The 10,981-nt window shown below is 49.0% G+C and overlaps 2 protein-coding genes across 2 annotated transcripts; one reads left to right on the top strand and one right to left on the bottom strand.

Moving 5' to 3' along the window:
• Nucleotides 1-62: 62 nt before the first annotated feature.
• pccb (propionyl-CoA carboxylase subunit beta) lies at nt 63-5,084 on the bottom strand. Its single transcript, XM_047044670.1, has 14 exons — nt 4,807-5,084; nt 4,581-4,700; nt 4,422-4,490; nt 3,799-3,855; nt 3,599-3,712; nt 2,997-3,107; nt 2,763-2,871; nt 2,546-2,666; nt 2,017-2,098; nt 1,791-1,914; nt 1,273-1,481; nt 1,015-1,113; nt 619-718; nt 63-488 (listed from the first exon to the last, which is right to left on the bottom strand). The coding sequence occupies exons 1-14, from the start codon at nt 5,047-5,049 to the stop codon at nt 367-369; spliced, it is 1,680 nt and encodes a 559-aa protein (XP_046900626.1). The 5' UTR covers nt 5,050-5,084; the 3' UTR covers nt 63-366.
• A 248-nt stretch (nt 5,085-5,332) lies between these two features.
• Nucleotides 5,333-10,978, top strand: LOC124484001 (E3 ubiquitin-protein ligase MSL2-like). Its single transcript, XM_047044656.1, has 3 exons — nt 5,333-7,055; nt 7,734-9,103; nt 9,277-10,978. Exons 1-3 carry the CDS (start codon nt 6,914-6,916, stop codon nt 9,577-9,579), a joined length of 1,815 nt encoding a protein of 604 aa, XP_046900612.1. The 5' UTR covers nt 5,333-6,913; the 3' UTR covers nt 9,580-10,978.
• The last annotated feature ends 3 nt before the right edge of the window (nt 10,979-10,981 follow it).

The following is a 10,981-nucleotide window of genomic DNA, read 5'->3' as shown; positions in this document are numbered from 1 at the left end:
GTCAGTGTTCATCAGAGAGGTGTGTGTGTGTGTCAGAGAGAGAGACTGAAGAGACAAGCAGATGTCACTCAAAAACGTTTTCATATCAAACTAGTCATTCGAAGATACAGCAGGAATTAGTTTGGAGTAACACTGATCTTCACAGACAATGAGCAGATCAGGACTTGCATAAGGAGCACTGAGAGAAGGCACAGCACTCAATGACTATGGACATGGACTTTCTGAACAACACAGGCCAGACAGGGTCCCATATGATTTGGAAGAACCGTCAACCATTTTAACCAGTATGCTCAGTATGGCATTTTCAGGTTCACTGCATCCATTCTGTGGGTGTATTCTAAACAGGGGCACACAGGTGTGAGTGTTTTACAGAGGAATGTTTGCATGTTTTTTCCAGGGGTTTGTTTGCTTTTTGCTGGACAAAACTTCCAAATCTCTACAGATCCTCCTGCGAGTGGTCGACGGCTCAATGATGTCATCAACAAACCCTGCAAGACAATCACAGAGTCACTAAAAGGAACGTGTCATTTGTGTGTGTAGATGTTGTGTGGATGTGTGTTTGTGTACATGTCATGTTAGGGGTGTATGGATGTTATGGTCCTGCATGTGTCCACACACCTCTAACTGCAGCAGGGAAGGGGTTGGCAAACTTCTCCACGTATTCAGCCTCGGCCTCCGCCTGGTTCTCCTTCCCTCTGAAGATGATCTGCACTGCACCCTGGGAATATGACCAAGACAAGGTCATGCTAACATCTGCCACAAAAACTGCACTGTGTAGGGCAGTGGTCTTCAACCCTGGTCCTCAGGGCTCGTTATGAAGCTCTGTAGAAGCCCGATAATTACCCATTCTTCTGAATCAAGTGGGCTGGAGCAGGGAAACATCTAAAACATGCCGGACAGCGAGCCTTGAGAACGAAGGTTGAAGGCCACTTGTATAGGGGATCGAGGCTTGATTTGCCTAGCGACTGGAGTGTGTGTGTGTTGCGTTTGTGAGACGGGAGAGATTTCCTTTACCTTGGCCCCCATGACCGCCACCTCTGCTGAGGGCCAGGCATAGTTCAGGTCCCCTCTCAGGTGCTTGGAGCTCATCACGTCATACGCACCTCCGTAGGCCTGGAACAACATAGCACAGTCTTAGCTGCCACACACGCACACGCTAGTCCCTAGTGGAGTGATGCAACTTCACACACACAGAGCTCCCTAGCTGAATAATTAAACTCCACACACACACACACACACAAACTGGATAGTGTGATGCGACTACACACATACCTTCCTGGTGATGATGGTGATCTTGGGCACGGTGGCCTCAGCAAAGGCGTAGAGAAGCTTGGCTCCGTGTCTGATGATGCCCCCATATTCCTGGGCAGTGCCAGGCAGGAACCCGGGCACGTCCACAAAGGTGATGATGGGGATGTTGAAAGCATCACAGAAGCGTACAAAGCGAGCCCCTTTAACTGACGAGTTGATATCCAGACATCCTGAACAGTGACAGATGAAATGGTTTTGGTTGTTTGACAAACAGAAAAGAAACTTGTGTTACAAAGTTCAAAGTAAAAAATTATAAGAATTAGCACCCAAGATTTATTTTACTTGAATATTATCTTAAATTATAATTGTTTTCCTTCTATATTTGTATAAAACTGCAATGTTGAAAACATTGTTGTTTAGTCTTTTCACTTCAGTGTATTTTATTTATTTGTGCCCAAGACTTCTGGACATAGATGAAATAACCTAAACTTGATTTCTTTTCCTTTCACCATCCCACTCCCTCTGCTCCCCTTGCTAACCTGATGCCACTTTAGGCTGGTTTCCCACAATGCCCACTGTCCGTCCATTCATGCGGGCAAAGCCCACCACAATGTTCTTGGCGTAGCTCGGCATGATCTCAAAGAAGTCCTGCTCGTCCACAACCTAGGAGAAATCCCACACGGGCTGTTTTAACTGTCACAGTCAATACTATGTAGTTCTCATTATTTCATGTCTAACAAATCGGCTGCTTGGGTGCATCTGTACCCCATGGATGATGTCCAGCATGTCATAGGCTTTCGTCGTTTCCAGAGGAACAATGGTGTCCAGACCAGGAACCAAACGGTTGCTAGAGGAGAGGAAGATGAGCTTATGATAGGTAAAGGGGATATTCGATTGGCTGATCTGTCTTAAAGGCAGTTTGTTGGTAGTGTTGTTGAGAAGCACTGTTTGTCTAATTGGCTGAAATAAACTTCACATCCTGACGGCAACCAATACATCTAAAGAGTTGACTATGAAATTAAATCAATCTGATATCTTTAAGTGTTGCAGGACTGTAATAAACACAAACCATAATTGAGGTTGGACCGGCACTAATGATTAGATGGGCTACTTGTCTGTCTGTCTGTCTACCTCCTGGCAGTAGTCAGGGAGGTTCATGTGTTTTGGGGGAGTGGCTTTGAAGGCAGGAGGTAGGTGGGATATTTTGGTTTAAATCCTTTTGAACTCAAGCTGAAATTGCAAGGTTCGCAAAACGGACCTACCCTGCTTTTAAGAAAGCCGTGTGATGAAATACCTGGGGTCGTGGCACTCGGTCACTGGGGGCAGGTCTTTGTTACTGAGGGGCAGAAAGTTGAAGAAATCTCGGAGATTGAGCAGAGCATCGATGTCATTCTCAAAGGCACGGTGGGCCACACCTGCAGGAGACATGGGGATGCACGCATGTCACACACCTTTCGCGCGCCTTTCTAGACGCTCGTCTAGCCTTATGCGTGTTGGAGAGAAACACTGACCAGACACAGCAGTGTGAGTCTTGGCTCCTCCCAGCTCCTCCTGAGTCACATCCTCATTGGTGACAGACTTGACCACATCTGGTCCTGTGATAAACAGGTATGAGGTGTCCTACACACACACACACACACACACACACACACACACACGAGCGAGCGTGTTATTCTCTCACTCTTTTCACCCAGCATGTTTCCTTTTCACCCAGCATGTTTCCTTGTCCCAGGGAGGCCTCGTACCTTGACCATGAAGGTGAAGTCTGTCAGGGCAGGAGAGTAGACAGCCCCTCCGGCACAAGGACCCATTATCATGGAGATCTGGGGAACCACCCCTGACGCCATGACATTCCTCTGCATGAACAGAGACCCAGAGAGAGGGAGGAGGAGAGGAAGAGAAACCGACAAAACATTTCAGAAACACGCATGGAGACTTCAGGATGTGTAACCGGTGTGAATCGGTGAAACTCACTCCTCAGGTATGTAATGGGCCAATGCGTCAATGAATAGCTAGTTTTTCTTTGGCGTAGTTGGTAGTGGTTGCGCTTGAAGTCAAGAGGTGGCAGGTTTGACTCTCGGTGGGAGTGAACATTGGCCAGTATGCCTCTGACAAAGCTTGCAAGACCACGTCCGTTACATACCCGTTACACATGCATGTATGTTTACAAGACAGACCTGTACCACGGAACAAACGACTGAATGCTCTGGTTTTTTTTCCCCATGCGTGTCTTTGTGCCCGTCTGCCTGACTGATTGTATTTGATGGTAATTCATGTTTTCATGTACAGCACATTGGTCAACGGTAGTTGTTTTTAATAGTGCTCTATAAATAATTGATTTATTTACTAGGAAGATATCAGCATATCCGGCCAGAGACTCCACCCCCTCCTGGATCCTGGCTCCACCGGAGTCATTCAGGCCGATGACTGGTGCGCCAACCATCATTGCCTGGTCCATGATCTACAAACACAGAAACCAAGTGATTACATGACATGCTATCATGATCATGTAAAACCTTGCAAATTTTACCAGCCTGGATATCCTACCTTACAGATCTTCTGGGCATGTGCACCAGACAAACTGCCCCCAAACACTGTGAAATCCTGGGAGAAAGGCAAACGCATTAAGCTATCAATCAACGTGGCTATTTTACCAGTGCTGTACACAGGGGCGGATCTAGAGATTTTCATCGGGGTGGCAATGGGGTGGCAGAAGGAAGTTGTTCGGTGGCCTCCTGGAGGCGAATCAAACCCAAAGTAGGGGGTACAGTTCTCCCTATGGTAAATGATTAGGCTAGAACATTGTAGTTTAATTTAAACAGTAACATTATTTATTGAAATGTTCTGTAATGTACAAATAATATTTTTCCAAGGGAAGATTGAGGTTCATGTTGTTTAATTGTAACTTGTTTCACTACATGTTCTTATGGTTCTTCCCTTTGGGACTGTTTTTTCACAATGTATGCTTCATGTTTTGGCTACCCTCAATGTTTAGGGCTATATCGTTGCTATGATCAAAGACCTATGCACTTTTGTAAAGCTCTTTCTTGGAAGTCGCTTTGGATAAAAGCGTCTGCTAAATGCATTTTTTTAAGCTGCCACCCCTTAGATCCGCCACTGGCTGTACATGAGGTTTGTTTCCGCAGTTACTCTCTGTCTCAAATGCGTACCTGACTGAAAACGTACACCAGCCTCCCGTTGATTCTTCCCTGGCCCGTTACAACACTGTCACCAGGGAACTACAAGGATACGGGGCCAGATTAGCGAATAGTTTCTTAACAACTTGGCACAGAGACACAATAGACGGGATGTGAATGTGTGGGAGATACCTTATTTCTGTCCTCCTCCATGCCGAAGTCGGAGCATCTGTGCTCCACAAACATGTCGTACTCTACAAAAGAGTCGGGGTCCAGGAGCAAATCGACTCTCTCACGAGCTGTCAGTTTGCCCTGAGAGGATTCAAGATTAGCTACCTAGCTGACTCGTTACTGTCAAAGGCACGGCCAAAAACAGTGGCTTACTTTTGTGTATTCATTTGCACGTGTATTTATTTACCCTTTTGTGCTGAGCATCAATCCTCTTTTGACCTCCCCCTACCAGCGCCGCCCTTCGTTTCTGGTCAATTCGTTCTTGAACGGAGAGGTGACTGATGGAATACAATCGGCAGTTCTGTAGGAGGCTCCTTTGAGCCACGGAAGCTGCGGCCATACCATGCTTTACCTGTGTCAATCTCTTCACGGAGTCTTTAAGTCCCCTCAGAAGACCGTAGCTTCTCCGTGCAACTGCGAAGGCCGCCATTGCTGTGTTCAGGAGAGGGGATGGGCGTATCTACATGTAATTGACACAAATGTAAGCCAATGACTTGTATGTATTATTGCATATGGCCAATCATCAACAATGTAATTGTTATGAAGGTTGAACTCAATCCGTTGAGTTTCCAGCAGTGCTCTTTTGATCTAACTTGAATATTTGTAGTTAATTGTCTGAATGTCACAGCTGTAAAACTACACTTCCCTGATGTCATATCCGTTTAGTTGGAAATCTCCGTGAGTGGTCGTTTCGACCGACGCCCCCCATACGCCCACCATTCATCCGAAAGAGCGCGATACGGGCAATAAGGTTATTGGTCAATTTAGGGAGCCGTTTCTTTTATGAGTTTGGAATATTAGAGTAATTGTTATAAGTACATACAATTTGCTGCTTTTGATGTAGCTAGGCTAGTAGTTGTCAGCGAATTACTCCTTCGTTCATTCAGGAAAGCGTAACCAAGGTAACTAGCTAGCTAGCCTCGCGTTATTCGTCGAATATGTCGCGAGAGTCCTGGTAGGGGAGAAAAAGAATGGTGGGCGATGATGTTCATGGATATCTAGCCTTGTAAAGTAGCCTATTTCAAGTAGCCAAGCGGTATCTCCCACCATGCAATTAATATTACGTTTTTAGCGTTAAACCCACTATAAAGGACTGAATAATAAGCTGTCCCAAGATATTCTTCTTATCTTTATTGTAGCTAGTTCTAGTTAGCCTAGCTTGTTCGACTAACGTTACTTTTACACTGTAGCGAGCTAGCGAGTCCTTGCTAACATTATGGAGTTAGCTTGCTAACGTTAGCTAGCTAGTGCTAATTACCAGTGGGATTTGCTCAATCAAATGTAGGGCTAGTTCTGCTAGCTGGGTTGCAGATGTATGTGCACATAGATTCCAATAGCCTTTCACAACAGTGTGCTTAGGAGTTCTAGCTTGCGACACATCCATGATTTCAAGTGGACCTAGTACCAACTGTACAGACTCAAGACGAGACCAGCGTTTGTTTACATAAAGAAGAGCGCGCGTGGGATTCACAGGCAGGTTTCACAGTTAACTAACTTTAGCTAGGTGGAGATCGGGTGCGGTATCCGTATTGCTACGTGTATTTCTGGAAGAAGGCGACATGCATTGCCTCGGTCTTCAATGGGCTTAGACCAGTGTCAAAATGCGTGAGGAAACGGGTTGTTCATCCACCTGCACTCGTCGTCGGAGTCGAGACAAAGAGAGGATTGTACACGCGCCTGTGGCTCCAATGTTACTAGAATTGAACATGCCTATTAGATTGCTGTCCTATGTGGTTCTTCTGGCATCCAAATAGTTAGCTTTTTAACATATGTAATAACATATTGCAGTGTAATAAGCTAGTTTGATAGCTTACTATCAACCCCGTGATCAACAGCATCCAGCCTGTGTAAAACGGCAGTTTAAATTGTGGCTAACTAGCACGAGTAGCTGGGTGCTATACAGTTGAACGGGTTACTTTTTAGTTAACACATGTAGCTAACTAACCATCATTCACATACCGGGACTGTATCACATGATAATGCAAGCGCATTTTCAGCTGTGTAAAGTAATGGAGAGAACAGTAGTCAATGTTGATGCCTCTTCTAGTCTAGCCAACTGGCTAGCTAGCTACATTTGCTTGATTTGATTCGGCAGTGACGGTAGCATGCATGCAGTTGCGTGCAAAAGCTATTGAGCCATCGCTCATTAACAAATTGGGCGATTGACGTTCCACGGGGACCAGATTTAGCCAAGACAGCACCTTGTCGGTGAACGGGTGATCCCCTCTGTCTCACAACGTCTGGATTTGTCGGTGTGTGTTTTCCCCGGGCCTGGCTGACACTTTGATTCCGATATGAACCCCGAAAATGCCACCGCTTTGTACGTGTCCGCCTGCCGGTCCGTGCTGCAGTGCGACCCGCGGCAGCACCAGACCTTCTCGGAGATGTACAAGCTGTTGCCTTTCTTCCGACAGTCCCTCTCCTGCCTGGTTTGCGGTGAGTAAACACTAACGTCAGGGTGCTTGAATGACATCGATATGGTGTCGATGCTAGAATGTTGGCCAGTGTGTGTACTGTTGGTGTTAAACGGAATATATGTTGCATGCACATCCGATATAGTCATCTTTGACTTACAACTCGGAAGTTCCTTTTAGTTTAGTCATGGTGCAAATATATGCATTTTCATATTTTCTTTCCAGCGACCGTGTGCTTAAAACGAGCTAGTGCGCTGCTCATTAATAGTTGCTATAATAACGGTGCTGCTGACACGGTGTGTCAGATTCGCCACTGGGTCTCCTAGGCAACCGCGGCTCAGCCCCAGCGGCAGCTGGTCTCCAGTGTTGCTAAGCAAGTCTGTCTGGACTCACTGCCCTGCAATGGGCGGCCTACTCAAACAACACACACCCGTTTGTGGCCTCCAGGTGTCAAAATAAATATTCCAGACAGATTTATATTTGATAGCCGTAGGGGTTGAGCCGCCCAGGGCTTATTATAACACTCGAATCTACGTAGTGTTGTATGTCTGCAACATCTTCTATTGTCAGTCCGCCTATAAAGTTGTATTTGAATTCATCTAGATGGTGATGGAAAAAAATATGTTGATTAATGATGGATAGGTGGAAAAATCTCACTTCTAATCCCCTCCCCCCCCCCCCCCCATACACACGCATACAGGAAGCCTGGTTCAGGACCCTATAGCCCCCACTAACTCTTCTTGTCAGCATTACGTATGCCGGGCCTGTAAGGGCCAGAAGATGCTTCTGAAGCCCTCCTGTAGCTGGTGTAAAGACTACTCCTGCTTCCAGGAGAACAGACAGCTGTCCCTGCTGGTCCACTGCTATAGGCAGCTGTGCCTGTACATCACCCACTCTCCGCTGCTCAAGCAAATCAACAGCCAGGTGGGTGGGTCTCCGGAGGTGATGACTCTGCTGGAGGAGGTGCTGGTGTCCAAGGAGGAGGAAAAGGAGGAGACGGAGGAGTCTAGCCCAGACACAGAAGAACTGAAGCCTTCTCCCGCTCTGACACCCATCGCTCCTCCCCCCGCCGAGAACCCTCCGGAACGATCTCACCCGACCTCCTCGAGCCTGAACTGGCCACAGGGCTGCAACGGCGCAGGGTTGGAGGACCTGGAGCCATCATCACCAGAGCTGGAGGTGTGTGAGCCAGTGGAGGAAATGCTGCTGCAGGCTCCAGGACCGCTTTCCGAGCCGGGGTCTGGGTCCAGGGCTGGGTGCAAGGAGAGGGACTCTGGGCCTGGCTGTGGGGGACTGGAAGTGACCCCTGGACCCCTGGTGCCCACGCGTGTGTGCTCTTTCGGGGAGGGGCGCTCTGCCAGGGTGGAGGACGGGGAGGTGTTGCTGCTCAGTGTCGAGGAGGTGTTACAGACTCTGGATCCGGTCTCCCCCACTAGAGACTCCCTCGTTCAGAGTCCCACATACACACACACACAGCCCGACAGGACACACACTCCTTTGCACCCGCAGTCCGACCGGTCGCACACTCACACACACCACCCGTCCAACAGGACGTGTGCCCCCCCGCGGCCCGCTCCCACCACCGCCCCCACCACCGCCCCCCTGCCCCCCCTGGCGCGCCCCAACAGGAAACGCTCTCGTTCAGAGAGCGACCGTGAGAGAGTCCAGCCCCTGCCCATCTCCAGCATCCTGCAAGGGCCCCCCCCTCAGGCCCCCACCCAGCCCACCCCCTCACCAAGCCTTCCCGCCCACACATACTCCACCATTTCCAACGGCGGGGCTCCTCCCAAGCCCGCCCGTCCGCCCCTGACCTCCAGCAAGGCCGGGAGGAAACACCCGGAGCAGGGCCCCAAGAGGCCCCATGCCAAGGCCCGAGCCGGAGGCCCCAAGGCCAAGGACAGGAGCCGGGATCACCGCCTGCTCTCTGGCTGCCTGCTGCCCCCCATCCCTGCCAAGCCCCTCTACAAGAAGCCCGCAGAGAAGAAGGGCTGCAAGTGTGGCAGGGCCACCCAGAACCCCTCGGTGCTCACTTGCCGGGGCCAGCGCTGCCCCTGTTACTCCAACCGCAAGGTGAGCCAGTACGGAGAGAGACCAGAGGAGGGCGGCCCCATGGCACCAATCTGTATTGTTTCTGTGAGAAAAGGGGGGGCATAAGTGTGAACAGTTTGAAAAGCTAATGTGTTACCAGGGAAAAGGCTCTTTTTGAATCTTATGGTGTGTGTGTCTCCCCTTCCCCGCTCCAGGCGTGTCTGGACTGCATCTGTCGGGGCTGCCAGAATTCCTACATGGCCAACGGAGAGAAGAAGCTGGAGGCGTTTGCCGTGCCGGAGAAGGCCCTGGAGCAGACGCGCCTCACGCTCGGCATCAACCTCACCAGCATCGCTGCCGCCGCTGCCCTGCGCAGCCCACCCGCCAACAGCGTCCATGGCAACAGCCTCCTCAATGTCACGGCGACAGGGACACCCGTGGCCGCTGCCTTTCTGTCGCCCAGCCCTCCCCGAGACCCCGCCTACCAGGACGCCCTGGACCTCGGCTTCCACTGCTGATTGGAGGACGGTTCATACTCCTGATTGGCCGATGAGCTATTACGTTCGGTGCTGATTCACCGATGGTGGTTCCAGATGGGTGTCAGTCTACTGGCTCCTTCTATAGGGAGTTGAGGCACCAATAGGCCTGAGCTTTCCTCTCTTGACTTCTCCTCTTATGTAGAATGTGTGTGTATGGAATTGTGTGTGCGCTATTGAGCCGGTGGGTCATACAGCATGCTACCAGATCACACTCCACACACTTAGAGAAGCCGGCCTGCAGTGTTTGTGTGTCAGCCGTCCTCGGTGTGATGTATAAGGGGATGGGAGAGACCAAAGGGACCCTGGCATGGGCTTTCCACAGCTGTCTACTGACAAGAAGAGGATGTTGTCTGTATGAGCAGTGTAGGAATCATCTAGGTGGTGTTCAGGAAGATAAATTGTGACACAACTGTCGGGTTTGCTCTTGCAGGTCCTCAAAGACATGATGCATAATGCTGGCAAAAGGGGCAGGACCTAAGCACTTACTGATTCATTGGCCAAATAACAACAAAGCCCTAGTTACTGTAATAACAGCACCACTCTACCCTTATAAGTACCCTTTCAACCGGTATTAAATCAGTTACTCACACGCACCCCTACCCCACCTCACAGAGACATAGATAGTATTGTTTACATTGTCACTCATTGACATAAAGATAGGACCTAGGTGTGTGAGTGTGGAGGCAGGAGGGAGAGTCAGGTAGATAATGAATTCATAGAGAGAATGGTTGTTTTTGTCCAGACAGAGCACTCTCTCTCTCTCTCTCTCTCTCTCTCTCTCTCTCTCTGTATGTCCAGTCTTTGCTGTTGTAGTGTTCTGACTGACCCGTGACAAAACTAGAGACTATTTTTGATATCGCGTGTCGAGGTCTCGTTGGAGAGACTAGCGCTGTGTTAAGATTTCTGTGTTTTTTCTGTTCAAACACCTTGAAGCCCTCATATACCTCCGAAGGCATGTCGGTGTTTGTGTTCCTTTGCTCTGTCTGTCTGTCACTCCTGTGACCAAAAAGAAGGGAGATGTTTACCGTGTACCTGTGCCATCAGAAGTCTCAATTGGACGGCAACCTGTTGCTACGATTACAGAAAAACTGAACACCTGACATGTGACTCGGACAGAACCGACCCCTTATTGGCCCTCCGTCTGTAGACCTGGGAGGAAGTGAGTCAGGACACCGTAGGGGACCTGTGTCTGTCTGTGTGTTACTGCTGGGCATTACTTGAACTCCCGATTTAAAGTTTTAATTTGTATTTTTTCTGACTACAGTTTTTGTTGCAATAGAGCCTCTGGTTTTACTGTTGTTGGAACATTCACTGCCACATTAGGAAACATATATAATGCAACATGAAATGAAATAAATTGACCTTTGTCTAGACTGGACAT

The sequence above is a fragment of the Hypomesus transpacificus genome, chromosome 3 (assembly GCF_021917145.1).
Source record: "Hypomesus transpacificus isolate Combined female chromosome 3, fHypTra1, whole genome shotgun sequence".
Lineage (NCBI taxonomy): Eukaryota > Metazoa > Chordata > Actinopteri > Osmeriformes > Osmeridae > Hypomesus > Hypomesus transpacificus.
Note: the sequence above shows the minus strand (reverse complement) of the source record. Positions and strands in the feature narration are given on the sequence as shown.

Coding starts and splice junctions, on each gene's coding strand:
- LOC124484001 (XM_047044656.1), top strand. CDS start 6,914: ATGAACCCCGAAAATGCCACCGCTTTGTACGTGTCCGCCTGCCGGTCC. Junction 7,056..7,733: donor CCTCTCCTGCCTGGTTTGCG/GTGAGTAAACAC, acceptor ACACGCATACAG/GAAGCCTGGTTCAGGACCCT. Junction 9,104..9,276: donor CCTGTTACTCCAACCGCAAG/GTGAGCCAGTAC, acceptor TCCCCGCTCCAG/GCGTGTCTGGACTGCATCTG.
- pccb (XM_047044670.1), bottom strand. CDS start 5,049: ATGGCGGCCTTCGCAGTTGCACGGAGAAGCTACGGTCTTCTGAGGGGA. Junction 4,491..4,580: donor TGGAGGAGGACAGAAATAAG/GTATCTCCCACA, acceptor GTATCCTTGTAG/TTCCCTGGTGACAGTGTTGT. Junction 3,713..3,798: donor ATGCCCAGAAGATCTGTAAG/GTAGGATATCCA, acceptor CTGTGTTTGTAG/ATCATGGACCAGGCAATGAT.